The sequence below is a fragment of the Tasmannia lanceolata genome, unplaced genomic scaffold, assembly GCF_043159265.1.
Source record: "Tasmannia lanceolata isolate RefF3 unplaced genomic scaffold, GAP_Taslan_0.1 ptg000003l, whole genome shotgun sequence".
Lineage (NCBI taxonomy): Eukaryota > Viridiplantae > Streptophyta > Magnoliopsida > Canellales > Winteraceae > Tasmannia > Tasmannia lanceolata.
In genome coordinates this window covers 62,256,532-62,271,966 of record NW_027518680.1, presented here as the reverse complement: position 1 = coordinate 62,271,966, position 15,435 = coordinate 62,256,532, and the positions used below count along the sequence as shown (strand labels likewise).

Here is a 15,435-nt window from a genome sequence, read left to right as displayed (position 1 = left end):
GCCAGTCAGTCCGGCTCTGCTATAAGCCCGCCGGCGAGAAGAGAGAGGTCCGTTCAACGGGCAGAGAGAGACGACCCGGTGTTACTAAGGATCCAGCAGATCGACCACCGGATCGAAGAGCTTGCCAGAGATCAGGGCCGGCCAGCCTCCCGGCTCTTCGCAAGTACTACTCCATTTTCTAACAGAGTGCTCAGTGCTGCAGCCCCCGCGGGCTGGAAGATGCCGCAGATTCCGCAGTATGACGGGACCACCGACCCCGTGGATCACTTGGACACTTTCAGGACTACAATGCTCCTCTACGGGGCGTCGGATGGATTCCTTTGCCGGGCGTTACCCACCACATTAACTGGAGCCGCGAGGGACTGGTACTCGCGACTTAAACCCAGCTCTGTGGATAATTTTGCTGACTTTGGGGACGACCTGGCCCGTCACTTTATGAGCAGCCGAAGACCCAGGAAGACGACGGCTTCGCTGATGGCCCTCAGGCAGGGAGATGATGAGGCCTTAAAAGTGTTCGTTGGTCGCTTTAATAGGGAAGCCCTTCAGGTTCCCAACCTGGATCCCTCTGCGGCCATGAATGCCCTTCTGGCCGGCGCCCGATCAACTGACTTCAGGCGAGCATTGGCCCGGCGTAATCCGCAATCCCTCGCAGACCTGATGGCCGGGGCGGAGGAGTACATCTCGGTGGAAGAAACTCTCGCCGCCCTGGACTCTGTTAGCAAGAGAAGGCCTGAGGATAAGAACCCTACCAAGCAGCGTAGGGATGATAAGTCTCAGAAGAAGGAGAGAAGCCCTCCCCGCAGGGAGAGAAGCCCTTCTCGAAAGGGGAGAAGTCCCCACCCGAGAGAGCATTACACGCCGCTGACCGCGTCCAGAGCACAGATCCTAGCAGCCATTCGGGAAGAGGATTTCATTCGGTGGCCGGAAAGGCAGACCTCGTCGGGAAAAAGAAACATGTCCCAGTACTGCAGGTTCCACAAGGACCACGGCCATGACACAAATGCGTGCCTCCATTTGAAGGAGGAGATCGAGCAGCTGATTAGCAGAGGGTACCTCGGAAGGTACTTAAAAAATGATGACAACAAAAGAGAGCGCAAGGACAAGCCGAGGACCAGAGGCAGAAGCCCCCGGAGCGCCCAACCCCTGGGGGACCGCATACAAGCTCCTGAGCCGGCCAGCCCCCCTCCTCCTCAGGTACCTCAACCTCAACCTCACGGTGTTATTGGTACCATTTCAGGAGGGCCGCCCGCAGGAGGAACCTCTTCATGAGCCCGCAGGACTTATGCCCAGCAGATCAACGCCGTCCACACCTGCAGCAAGAAGGCCAGGCTAGAGAGCGAGATATCTTTTTCAGATGCAGATCTCGATGGCCTGATCCTCCCGCATGATGATGCCCTGGTCATCACCATGCTGGTGGCCAACTGGGAAATGAAGAAGATCTTGGTCGACAACGGGAGCTCCGCAGACATCCTCTATTATCTCGCCTTTAAGCGGATGCTGATCGGAACTGACCGTCTGAAGCCGGCCAATTCTGATCTGTTCGGGTTCTCTGGAGAAGTTGTCAAAGTTGAAGGGCAGATCGAGCTTCCAGTTCTTATAGGGGAGCCGCCCTGCCAGTCCTTCGCCATGGTGAACTTCTTGGTGGTAAGGGCCAAGTCGGCTTACAATGCTATCCTGGGCCGCCCCGGCCAGAATCTCCTCCGAGCTGTTCCCTTCGCCTATCATCAGAAGATGAAGTTCGCTACACCAGGGGGTATAGGGGAAGTTAGAGGGGATCAGCCCCAGTCGAGGCAGTGCTACGCAGCGGCACTAAGAGGGAAGAATGCGTCCGAGTCTCTGCCAATCAAGCTGTTTGATCTAAGGGATGAAGCCCGGACCATAGTAAACGAACCGGCCGAGGACCTTATATCTATCCAGTTGTACAACGATGACGACCAGAGGGTTGTCCAGATCGGCTCTGCCCTGCCTGAGGCCGCGCAGCAGGATCTCGCTCAGTTCCTCAGAGCCAATGCAGATGTCTTTGCCTGGGCTCCTTCAGACATGCCCGGCATTGACCTTGCAATTAGCACCCATGAGCTTGGGGTTGATCAGACCTGCAAGCCTGTAAAACAGAAGAGGAGGCACTTTGCACCGGAGAGGCGAAGGGCCATCAGAGAAGAGGTGGAAAGGCTTCTGAAGGCCGACTTCATCCGCGAGATCCAGTATCCGGACTGGCTCGCGAATGTGGTGATGGTGAAGAAGCCTAATGGGAAGTGGAGGACCTACATAGATTTCACAGACCTGAATAAGGCCTGCCCGAAGGACAGCTACCCGCTCCCAAAGATTGATCAGCTCATCGACGCTACTGCAGGTCACGAGCTGCTAAGCTTCATGGACGCCTTTTCAGGATATAATCAGATCAGAATGCATGAGTCCGACATTCCGAAGACATCCTTTGTAACCGATCAGGGGACTTATTGCTATCGGGTTATGCCTTTTGGACTGAAGAACGCAGGGGCCACCTACCAGCGGCTCGTCAACAGGCTGTTCAGGGAGCAGATCGGCCGCAATATGGAGGTATATGTGGACGATATGCTGGTCAAGAGCAGAGCTGCCTGCAATCATGTTGCCGACCTCAAAGAAGCGTTTTAAATCTTAAAGGAGCACAACATGAAGCTCAATCCGACCAAGTGTACGTTCGGTGTCGGAGCAGGCAAGTTTCTGGGCTTCATGGTAAGCCAGAGAGGGATAGAGGCAAATCCTGAGAAAATCAAGGCAGTGATGGAGCTGACTCCACCCAGAACTATCAGAGAAGTACAGCGACTGACCGGGTTAGTGGCTGCCTTGGGGCGGTTCATCTCTAAGTCCGCGGAAAAATGCCTTCCGTTCTTCAACGCAGTCAAAGGTATAAAAACCGCGCCTTGGACTCCGGAGTGTCAAGCGGCATTTGAAGAGCTGAAGCAGTACTTGTCCTCTCCGCCGTTGCTATCCAAGCCAGAGCCAGGAGAAGAGCTGATTCTGTATCTCTCAGCGGGACCTTTGGCAGTTGCAGCAGTACTGATCAGAGAGGAGTACCACCAGCAAAAGCCGATCTACTATGTCAGCAAGGTCCTCCATGATGCAGAGACCAGATACCAGCGAGTCGAGAAGCTCGTATACGCCCTCGTTATGGCGGCCAGAAAGTTAAGGCCGTATTTCTAGGCGCATACGATCAAGGTCTTGACGGGACAGCCCCTCAGGCAGATCCTCCACCGTCCAGACACTTCAGGCCGACTTGTGAAGTGGGCCGTCGAGCTCAGCGAGTTTGACATCAAATATCTGCCCAGGCCAGCGATCAAAGCTCAGGTTCTTGCAGATTTTATAGCTGAATGTACAATGCCAGATTCAGACCCCGGGTCGGAAGCAGCGCCTCCTTTGGAAGCAGAACCGGTTATTCCCGAGCATCAGATTGAAGCCGAAGCGGTTCCGCTTCCCGGACTTGAGGGTGCAGCCCCGCAAACCAACCCGCTTCCGTGTTCTGAAGAGCCGCTCTGGGAGGTGTATGTCGACGGATCTTCAAACAAAAGTGGCAGCGGTGCCGGACTAGTTCTCACAGGACCAGAGGACTTTGTCCTGAATTATGCCCTGAGGTTTGGTTTCCGTGCGTCAAATAATGAGGCAGAGTATGAAGCGCTCATCGCCGGAATGAACCTCGCCATTCAGGCCCGCGCTCAGAGACTGAAGGCGTACTGCGATTCACAGTTAGTTGTATGCCAGATCCAGGGAGTATATGAGGCCCGTGAAGAGCGAATGGTCAAGTATCTGCAAAGGGTGCGTAGCCTGGCCAGTGAGTTCGGAAGTTTCGAGGTCATCAGAGTCCCCCGGACTGAAAATACAAAGGCCGATGTGCTCTCAAAGCTAGCGGCATCGGCTACACCGCTCTCAGAGAAATTCGCATGGAGTTCTTAAAAACCTCCAGTATTGAAGGTCAGCCAGTCGTAGTAATAGAGATCAACGATGAGCCGTGCTGGATGGATGAGATCATCAGATATCTGCGCAGCGGAGAGCTCCCCGGAGAGAAGAAAGAAGCCCGTAAAGTCGTACAGCGGGCATCAAGGTTTTCACTCGACGGTGAAGCTCTGTACAAGAGATCTTACACCCTCCCGTACTTGAAGTGTCTCCGGCCAAATGATGCCCTGTATGCCCTGCGAGAGACCCATGAAGGGATTTATGGAGAGCATCTTGGGGGCAAGGCCCTCGCCATCAAAGTCCTTCTAAGAGGCCTGTACTGGCCTACACTAAGATAATATGCTCTGAGCCTTGTGAGGAAGTGTGAGAAGTGTCAGAAATTCTCCCCAGCCGTTCACTAGCCTGCCGTGCCAATGGCCCCGATCACCAGCCCTCTCCCTTTTGCTGTCTGGGGAATGGACATTTTAGGTCCTTTTCCGCCGGCCTCCGGAGGCCGCGAGTTCGTCGTTGTCGCCATCGACTACTTTACTAAGTGGGTAGAAGCTGAACCTCTGGCCAAGATCACCGAGCAGAACGTCCAGAACTTTTTCTGGAAATCAGTGGTGTGCAGATTCGGGATCCCCGGGGTCCTCATAACAGACAATGGCAAGCAGTTCGACTCAAGGAACTTCAGAAAGTTTTGTTCAGATCTGAAGATTGAGCAAAGGTTCACTTCCGTGGCACACCCTCAGACGAATGGACAGACAGAAGTAACGAACAGGACTCTGCTGCAGGGGATAAAGAAAAGACTGGATGATAAGGCCGGACGCTGGGCTGACGAGCTGTACCATGTGCTCTGGGCATATCGGACTACCCCACGCACCGCAACGGGTGAGTCGCCTTTCAATCTCTCCTTCGGGATAGAGGCCGTGATTCCGGTTGACATCGGCGTTCCCTCCCCAAGAGTTGTTGACTTCAATGAACAGCTCAATGGGGATGGGCTCCGCGTCAACCTCGACTTGCTTGAGGAACTCCGTGAGGAGTCTCAGATCAGAGCCGCAGCATATAAGCAGAAGGTGTCAAGATATCATGATACGAAGATCCGACCAAGGGAGTTCCGCACAGGCGACCTGGTTTTGAGGAAGGCGGCCGTCTCCCAGCCAAGAAGTGTTGGCAAACTCTCTCCAACTTGGGAAGGGCCGTACCGAGTCAAAGAGGTCATTCGTCCAGGAAGCTACCGCCTAGAGATACTTGATGAACAGCTGCTGCCGCATGCCTGGAATTCCAGAAATCTCCGAATATATTATCAATAGTCTTTTCCTCTTGCCTTTGAAGGCCTGTAAAGAATCTCTGTAGAGAAATAAAGTGGAGTTGCCATTAAACTGTGTCCCTCACTCTTGAGTCACTAGTATATGCCAGCTCCTCCATAAAAAAAAACTCTTGCAGACTTAGCTCTCAGCCTAAGTGTTTGCAGACTTAGAGAGCGGCAGTGGTGCACTCCGGCGCGTCCAATTTGGTGTGGAGATCAGTTCCAACCATGGACCCGCCCTAGTGGAAAACCACCTAAAAAGACCTGCCCGGCACGGCCGTCCAAAGCCTAAGCCGAACAGGATATGGCGCAATCGCTAGACGCCAAAAGACCTGCCCGGCCTGGCTGTCCAAAACCTAAGCCGGACAGGATACGGCTCAATCGCTAGGCGCCTCAAAAAAACTCTAAGTGTTTGCAGACTTAGCTCTCAGCCTAAGTGTTTGCAGACTTAGAGAGCGGCAGTGGTGCACTCCGGCGCGTCCAATTTGGTGTGGAGATCAGTTCCAACCATGGACCCGCCCTAGTGGAAAACCACCTAAAAAGACTTGACCGGCACGGCCGTCCAAAACCTAAGCCGGACAGGATACGGCGCAATCGCTAGGCGCCTCAAAAAAACTCTAAGTGTTTGCAGACTTAGCTCTCAGCCTAAGTGTTTGCAGACTTAGAGAGCGGCAGTGGTGCACTCCAGCGCGTCCAATTTGGTGTGGAAATCAGTTCCAACCATGGACCCGCCCTAGTGGAAAACCACCTAAAAAGACCTGCCCGGCACGGCCGTCCAAAGCCTAAGCCGGACAGGATATGGCGCAATCGCTAGACGCCAAAAGACCTGCCCGGCCTGGCCGTCCAGCGCCTAAGCCGGACAGGATACGGCGCAATCGCTAGGCGCCTCAAAAAAAAAAAACTCTAAGTGTTTGCAGACTTAGCTCTCAGCCTAAATGTTTGCAGACTTAGAGAGCGGCAGTGGTGCACTCCGGCGCGTCCAATTTGGTGTGGAGATCAGTTCCAACCATGGACCCGCACTAGTGGAAAACCACCTAAAAGACCTGCCCGGCACGGCCGTCCAAAGCCTAAGCCGGACAGGATATGGCGCAATCGCTAGGCGCCTCAAAAGACTCTAAGTGTTTGCAGACTTAGAGGGCAGGAGTGGTTCACTCCGGCTCGTCATAATTGACATCCGGACCACCACTCCGGCTCGGCATAAAGACAAGGAAGCAGCACAGAATTCATAAGTACAAAAAGCGAGGCAGTCGTACAGACAATTGGGCAAAAATCAAATTTGTATTCATATTCCAAAAGTGCTCTTTTCGCCGAGCTGGCTTACAAAGAATGAGCCTCATGGGCCATTATAAAATTACATAACCAAAATTACAGATAGAAGCAAGAGGGCAGCCATTCAGGCCTCCTTGTCGACCACCTCCTCGGCAACTGCCTCCGAAGTAGGGGCTACAATCTGGTCGGCCTCTGTAGCTGGGGCGGTGACCTCGGAAGCCAGAACGACGTCCTGTTCCAAGTCGATGGGCTCAACGGAGTCCGGTTCGTCCTCGTCCTCCTCGTCCTCCGGAGGCGTATACGGAACGTCCAGTCCATCGAGGGAAAGGTCCCTTGCAGACCCGGAGCTCTGTCCGACGAAGTTCGTCCGGCTCGGCTTGAAGGAAATTTTATGCGTCGCCCGGCTGCTTTTGAGAGGCTCGGCCAGTGCGGCCATGGCCGGAGTTGACTCCGGCACCTTTCTTTTCTTGCCCTTGGGTTGGGGCTGCTCCTGCGGTGGGGACGCCTGGGAGGTCTGCTTGATCCTGTCCAGCATGGACATCTGCTTCACCATTTCTGAACGTGACAACAGAACACAGTTAGAACTATATAAAAAAAAAGGAGAGGAAGAAAGGAACGGTTCAAAAGATAAAAGTTGGCCTAAAGAGTCTACGTACGTGCCGGCGTCGCACGACTGATCCCGAGCTCTACCAGGACGGCCTCCTCGGAGAACTCCGAGCAGTTTATTTGACCGCGCTTCAGCTCTTCTTTGATCAAAGCGAAGGTCATGTGGTCTTAATCCTTAAGGGCTGGCTTCCGACTAAGGTTCTGGGTGTCCGGCGTTCTCCATTCCAACGAGAAAGGCCAGTGGGAGCCCGGCTCGGTGTCCCTAACATAGAAAAACCTGTTCTTCCATGTGTGAATGGAAGTAGGTATGCCAGTGATCCTTTTCACTTCGGGCCATTGGCTGACGTAGATCCAGCCGCCGCCCTTGTGCCTCTTCAGGTGCGCACACATCCTGAAGACGGGCAGGGTGGGGTTCCTACGGAGACGAACTCCCAAAAGGTACAGGAAGCCGACCAGTGTCCTCCAAGAGTTCGGCACGATCTGTGTAATCGCCAGCCCGTAGTACCCCATCAACATCCACACCCCCTTGTTTCAATAATGGCACCCCAATCTTTGCATATATGGGACTCACGCCTACGTTTACCTTACTTAAGAAGATCCCCGCTATCATGTGACCCAACCTCCTTTTTGTCTCTCTGTTACGTGCCTAATTGGCCGTAACACAAATAAATAAATGGAAAATAGAAAAAAGATTGGAAAGAGGTTGATTCGAGCCAACCAGATCTTCTAATGGCTCAAATTGAGAGGAACCACGACACTCCTACAAAGTTTCCTTTGCCCTTTGGTGTAGAATTCTTTTCTTTGCTGTAAATTAACATTTTCCTCCCATTTCATTGAATTACTACTACATAAATACAATCAAGATGCAGTGCCACATCACAAGCCCATTTACCCACTAACTAAGACACATCACAAATAACTAATCCCCACAAACCTTAACTACAAAACCATAACTACATTCTAACTACCCACGTACACCACAATAGCACGTATCATTCCTTCCCCCTTGAAACGACCTTGTCCTCAAGGTCGAATTATGTGAGGAAATACTCTATTCCACCTGTATCCCAAATTTTATTGGACACAAATTTATTGAACAACACAACTACACTAAGGCTTTCGTGTTCTTCAAAAACAGTAGCCACGACCATTTGAACCCCGCCTTCAAAATCCATTGTAATCAAATCTGGAAGGAAATATGATTCTCCATGAAGCCGCATCGAAACGATGGATTGATCAAATGACTTTGCATGCTGTTTAACTAAAGTATCTCCATCTCCATCAACTCCCACACTTTTCTCTACACGGACATCGGCTTTCTCAAGTTTCAACTTTTCATATTCTTTGCGCATTTCCTTGATCTCTAAACTGATTTTGTTCAAACCTTCCGCAAATCATTGGTGTTCTTCCATCATTTTCGAAACAAGCACCTTGATTTGCCAGAAATCATCTTGTATGGATTCCAAAAGCTCCGAAGACATAGGCATAGAGTAGGATCGACGGCTCTGATACCACTTATTACGTGCCTAATCGGCTGTAACACAAATATACAAATGGAAAATAGAAAAAAGAGTGGGAAAGAGGTTGATTCGAGGAAACCAGACCTCCTAATGGCTCAAATTGAGAGGAACCATGACTCTCCAACAAAGTTTCCTTTGCTGTAGAATTCTTTTCTTTGTTGTAAATTATCTTCTTCCTCCCTTTTCATTGAATTACTACTACATAAATACATTCAAGATGCAGTGCGACATCACAAGCCCATTTACCCACTAACTAAGACACATCACAAATGACTAAACCCCACAAACCTTAACTACAAAATCATAACTACATTCTAACTACCCACATACACCACAATAGCACGTATCATTCCTTCCCTCTTGAAACGACCTTGTCCTCAAGGTCGAATTATGTGAGGAAATACTCTATTTCACCTGTATCCCAAATTTTATTGGACACAAATTTAATGAACAACACAACTACACTAAGGCTTTCATGTTCTTCAAAAATAGCAGTCACGACCATTTGAACCCCGCCTTCAAAATCCATTGTAATCAAATCTGGAAGGAAATACGATTCTTCATGAAGCCGCATCGAAACGATGGATTGATCGAATGACTTTGCATGCTGTTTAACTAATGTATCTCCATCTCCATCAATTCTCACACTTTTCTCTACACGGACATCGGCTTTCTCAAGTTTCAACTTTTCATATTCTTTGCGCATTTTCTTGTTCTCGGAACTGATTTTGTTCAAGCCTTCCGCAAATCGTTGGTGTTCTTCCATCATTTTCGAAACAAGCACCTTGATTTGCCGGAAATCATCTCGTATGGATTCCAAAAGCTCCGAAGACATAGGCATAGAGTAGGATCGACGGCTCTGATACCACTTGTTAAGTGCCTAATCGGCTATAACACAAATAAACAAATGGAAAATAGAAAAAAGAGTGGGAAAGAGGTTAATTTGAGGCAACTGGACCTCCTAATTGCTCAAATTGAGAGGAACCATGACTCTCCTACAGATTTTCCTTTGCTGTAGAATTCTTTTCTTTGCTGTAAATTATCTTCTTCCTCCCATTTCATTGAATTACTACTACATAAATACAATCTAGATGGAGTGCCACATCACAAGCCCATTTACCCACTAACTAAGACACATCACAAATACCTAACCCCCACAAATCTTAACTACAAAACCATAACTACATTCTAACTACCCACATACACCACAATAGCACGTATCACTCTCCACCATTCCTTACCTAACAACACCACAAACCCCTCTTTTGGACTCTTTCACCTCCTTTTTCCTTTTCTTATGGGTTGGTTCCTTATGTGTTTAGTTAAATAAAATTTCATTAACAAATAGGAGCACTGTTTTTTTCTTTGTATTGTTCTGCCTCAGTTTCTTATGAAACTTTCACCAGATGTCAACATTATGACCACCGTGACTCTTTTTATTCTATAGGTTGTGCCCCAAAAATTATTTCCATAGGTTGATCCTAACCCTCCGATCTGTAGAGGTGGGACTGTTTGATCCTAAACCTCTACAGATCGGAGGATTAGGATCAACCTATATATGGATAGGATTTTTGGGGCACAACCTATTTAGGCTGTGGGTCATCCAATGGACGGTTTGGATCATTAATAATGTGAGGAGTGCGATCATCAAAATACAGTAGTGCTGATAACATTTCCCAAAATCAATCATAACTTAAGCGTACTTTTTTGAAATGAGGCCCTCGGTACGAGGAATAAAGACTGATATTAATAAAATTTTATTTTACAGAATAAACCTAAATTAACATTGAACTAAACGATCAACGAAGCTAAACCCACTGAAGTACTACAATGAGGAAAGACCCACTATGCCAAGTGATGGACTTTATAGCATTCTCAAAAGGGAAATGATATTTCAACCCCCTTCAGCAGCATTGTTTGTTTGTCTATTTCCTCAATATCACTTTATTTTCAAGAACAAACAAAGAAGAGAGCTGGAATTTTCAAGAGAATACAAACAAATGGAGGTAAAAATCAACATAAATGCATGACATAAACATCCTCACATTAAAGTTGCATATCTCATGATGAGGGTATGAGAAAATGTTTCCAACAATTCTTGTCATTGAACCATTCAACTTCAATCAATACCTTAGTTATTGCTAAGATAAGATGAACCCTCACGTAAAGTTAGCATCCTATTTTTCCTGTCTCGATGGATGCCAATTCCATGATATAAGTTTTTGATCACATGCAATTCTTCGACAACATCACCCATCTGCATTCGATCTCTTGGTGATTCTCCACAACAAGAGACACCGATTCTGAACATTGAGACCACACAGTCATGCATTCTATTTTTCATAATGGTATGATTTTCAGTGGTATTATTGTTGACAACTTGGACTTCTTCTGAGATCAATTGTGGGTTTGTAATTTCGATCACTCGATCTGGAAGCGCCATCTTAGCGAATTGGTTGAGAGTTAGGCCATCGGTAAACAAGTTATTGGTAGGAGCTTTTCCTGTAAACATCTCAGCAACAAGATTCCATAACTATACACTCTCCATGTGTAGATCTCTTTCCACCCATACCATATTCTTTCCATTGAAACATGAATACAAAAATCAAACCTTTGATCTTGTTAGAAAGAAACTATGAGATGTTGCCAAATAAAACTTCATCCTATAATCAAGCTAATGAAAATTTTAAAATCTTATAAGATAATAATAAAGAATAAAAAATATTGATAAAGTCATTTACCTGGAGCAACATATCCAATAGATCCCTTTATTGTCAGCGAGCTACTTTGATTGTTAGAGTGATTAGCAGTGTCTTCAAAAATAAACCTTGCTAACCCAAAATCCCCCACATGGGCATTCATGTCATCATCAAGAAGAACATTGCTCGGCTTTAAATCACCATGAACAAGTGGTGTTTGTCCATGGTGATGAAGATAATCCAATGCAGAGGCCACATCAATGGCTACATTTAGCCTTTGAATAAGGGTCAAGTTCATCAATGGATGTTGCCCATCTCCACTTTGATGCAACCACTTCTCTAAACTCCCATTAGGCATGTACTCAAAAACCAAAGCTTTAAAATCATTGCCTTGGTAATCAATACTTGAGCAAGAAGTTAAGATCTTAATGAGATTCTGATGCCGAATGTTTCTTAAGGCTTCACATTCAGCTTTGAAGCTCTTAGTAGCCCCGTGATGTTGAAGGCTGAGTCCCTTGACTGCAACAACCGTTTCATTGTGGTCTAAAAGTCCTTTATAAACAGAACCATAACTTCCAGCACCAATCAAGTTTTCCAAAGAGAACCCATTAGTTGCTCTAAGGAGCTCCGCATAAGAAAACTTTAAACATCGATCCTCCAATGGCGACACAACAAGAGGATTCTTTCTCGGCTTACTTTTCCAATATAAGGTAGCAAAGAAAAAAGATAGTATAGTAAGGAATAAAACCACACTGACTGTTAAAATTATTACTCTCAGAGAATGAGTTTTTCTTTGTTTCTGATAAACTTGGGCAGGGCATGCTGGCAACTGAAGTTCTAGGATACCCCCACAAAGCTTGTTGTTTCCATAAACTGAAATGGCACTTGGATTTCTAAAAATCCCTTCCTTTGGTACTTCACCCTCAAGATCATTAAAAGACAGATTTAGATACTCGAGGAAGTGAAACGTTTTCAAGTATTCTGGAATCTTTCTGGACAAGTTATTGTGTGAAAGATCTAGCTCTCGGATACCTTTTAAATTGGCCAATGATGACGGAATGGTTCCTTGAAAGAGGTTATGATCCATGTATAGGTATTCCAAACTAAGACAATTGCCTAACGTGTTGGGAATTTCACCTGATAAACTGTTATAAGAAATGTTTATTTGCCCAAGTTGTTTTAAGTTTCCTACTTCTGAAGCAAGGGATCCTGTGAAAGAATTATATGATAAGTCAAGGTCTCTTGATAGTGAGGAAAGCTTCAGAATTTGTGTGGGTATGGTACCACTGAGGCTATTTTGACGAAGTTTCAAGTGGATGGAGAGTTACTTCATGTGGCGGACATGATGGAACTGAGCCACGTCTAAAAGGTTAGATATGATGCACTTAGACCAAGGTATTTCTCCTGAGTTGACCATATGAGATACGAGTATATGAGATGTGTGTAGTGCCAATGTAAAGAATAAGTCAACTCTATGTCATCTCAAATTTGTAGGTGTTAGCTTCTTTTTTGGACCAAATGGATGTATGCGTTCTCCAATAGAGGTACATGAGGCGTTGTTCTTGTTACACACTCTTATTTCTTCTATATTGTGTTGCCTGAGCATCTCATGACATAATAACCTGCCATTCCTCCTACGTGTTGCAGAGACTGTCCACTAATTCAAATAGAAACATATTATGGAATTGTGCTATTCTGATCATGGTCCCAAAAAATCAACCTTAATTATGTGAAAACACAGATGCCTACAGAAAATAGTATGCAAAATGTGTACATGGCTACATGCTACATCACCTGATAATTTTGGCAGCACCAAATCCAAGAGTGTCATGAAATAAATCTTTGAAGTTATTATCTTGTACAAGCAGCTGCAGCAGATCGGGGTTGTTATATATAGCCATGAGATATGCCTCACCATCATTGCTTTCATTCCAAAGTGTAGTGAACTTGAAAAAGTTCCAAGTGCCTTCTATTGTCCTCAAAATCCACTGGGCATAAGAACAGACATAATAGCTCCCACACAAATAGCCTCAGTGGTACCATACCCATGTTCTTATGCACTGATCCTCAAAATCCACTGGGCATTAGAACAGACATAATAGTTCCAAGTGCTTTCACATATAGGTGAACTATTTAATCAACTGAAAAGAAAATAATAGCTCCCACTGCTCTATAAGGATTCACTCATCAAGTAAGTCATCCTCATCAAGATCCAAATTGAGGCAATCTCCTCCATTTTCGCCAATTCCTGTAAATTATCAAATACGAATTTCATTAAAAAATGAATCCAATCATTTGTGTATTTTACTAAAAGTATCTAGTTCTACCAGAAGAACTTAGTACAATTTCATAATGGCTGAAAAATAAATATCAATATCAATAAGCATCAATGTCAAGTTTCAATCAAGAACCAGACCTAAACAGTTTCTTTACAAAGAACCATCCCATGTTTCCATTTGGAATGTTACAGGAATCATATCCAAATTGAGTTAAGCTGTATCATCAAGTTTGGAATGAAACAACCTTTCCCAAGAAGGACATGTCATCAAATGTGGAATGACATAAAGATAACTGTAAACATCATTGAAACATATCAAGTGCTTATCTTGGCCAAGATAGGAAGATTCGAAAAATTCAAAATAATATGAATGTAGGTTAAGACACGTCTACACAGTCTTTAACCCCATCTCCCTCACAGTTTTGAATATTCGATCTTTGTTCAGTCCCTTCGTAAGAGCATCGGCCATATTATCCTTCGATCTCACATCAACCAAAGTGATAATACCTTGTTCTAGAAGATAATTCAGCATGGCATGTTTCAGCCTGACATGTCTCCTCTTACCATTAAAGAGTGAGTTTTTCACAATCGTAATTGTAGCTTGATTATCACAGAACAAACTTAAAGAGTTAATCTTTAAATGGGTCAATGGAATGTCCAGGATCAGATCTCTTATCCACTCTGCTTCATCTCCTGTAGAAGCTAAAGCATAAAGTTCCGATTCCATAGATGACAGAGCAATACAAGTCTGTCTCTTTGACTTCCATGCAACAGCGGCTCCACCCAGTGTAAAAACATAACCACTGGTAGATTTACTGTCTCCTAATTCTGATCCCCATGATGCATCAGAATACCCTTCCAGGATAGGAGGATGGCCAGTATAACATAGAGCATATCCTTGAGTACCCTTAAGGTATCTCATCAGCCTCATAAGGGCATCCCAGTGCTCATGGCCAGGATTACTAGTGAAACGACTCAGCATGCCAACTGTAAAGGCTATGTCTGGTCTAGTGCAACTCATAGCATACATGAGACTACCAATCAGTTTAGAATAATCTAACTGATTCACACTGTCACCTCCATTAGAGATCAGCTTCTTGGTATAATCAAATGGTGTCTCAATCGGTTTACACTCACTGTATCCCCATGTAGAAAGTAGTTTTTCAATATAATGGGCTTGGCTAAGAGTAATCCCTTGCCTTTCAAAACTTACTTTCATACCAAGAATGGTGTCAACCACACCAAGATCTTTCATGTCGAATTCTTGAGATAAAGTGGTTTTCACGTCACTCACTACAGAGAGATCGGAACCAAGAATCAACATATCGTCGACATACAAGCAAATAATCGCAACCTTATTCGACACAGAACGATAGTAAAGGCATTTATCTGAGTAACTGGTCTGAAAACCAAAGCTCTTTACTACCTTGTCAAATTTTTGATGCCACAATTTAGGTGCTTGTTTAAGACCATACAAAGATTTGTGTAACTTACAAACTTTGTTCTCGAAACCTTCCATGACAAACCCTTCAGGTTGGTTCATGTAGATTTCCTCTGTGAGGTCTCTATTAAGGAAAGCCGTTTTTACATCCATTTGATGCACAACATACTTCTCAATAGAAGCCAAAGCAAGAAGAATTCTTATCGTTGCCAAATGACAGACCGGTGAGTAAACATCAAAGTAATCTATCCCACTGACTTGAGTATAGCCCTTAGCTACTAAACGTGCTTTATACCGAGCTATGGATCCGTCAGGATTAAGTTTCTTCTTCAAAATCCACTTACAGCCCACAGTCTTAGCCCCTTTTGGCAAATCGACTAGCTGCCAAGTTTGATTTTGTAGCAGAG

At 45.9% G+C, this 15,435-nt stretch overlaps 2 protein-coding genes across 2 annotated transcripts; one reads left to right on the top strand and one right to left on the bottom strand.

The window, feature by feature from the left end:
• Nucleotides 1-219: 219 nt before the first annotated feature.
• LOC143870009 (uncharacterized) lies at nt 220-3,287 on the top strand. The gene is made up of 2 exons (XM_077376535.1): nt 220-674; nt 3,104-3,287. The coding sequence occupies exons 1-2, from the start codon at nt 220-222 to the stop codon at nt 3,285-3,287; spliced, it is 639 nt and encodes a 212-aa protein (XP_077232650.1).
• Nucleotides 3,288-8,998: 5,711 nt separating this feature from the next.
• On the bottom strand, nt 8,999-12,396 carry LOC143870008 (putative LRR receptor-like serine/threonine-protein kinase At3g47570). The gene is made up of 3 exons (XM_077376534.1): nt 11,352-12,396; nt 10,841-11,112; nt 8,999-9,490 (listed from the first exon to the last, which is right to left on the bottom strand). Exons 1-3 carry the CDS (start codon nt 12,394-12,396, stop codon nt 8,999-9,001), a joined length of 1,809 nt encoding a protein of 602 aa, XP_077232649.1.
• Between the last annotated feature and the right edge of the window lie 3,039 nt (nt 12,397-15,435).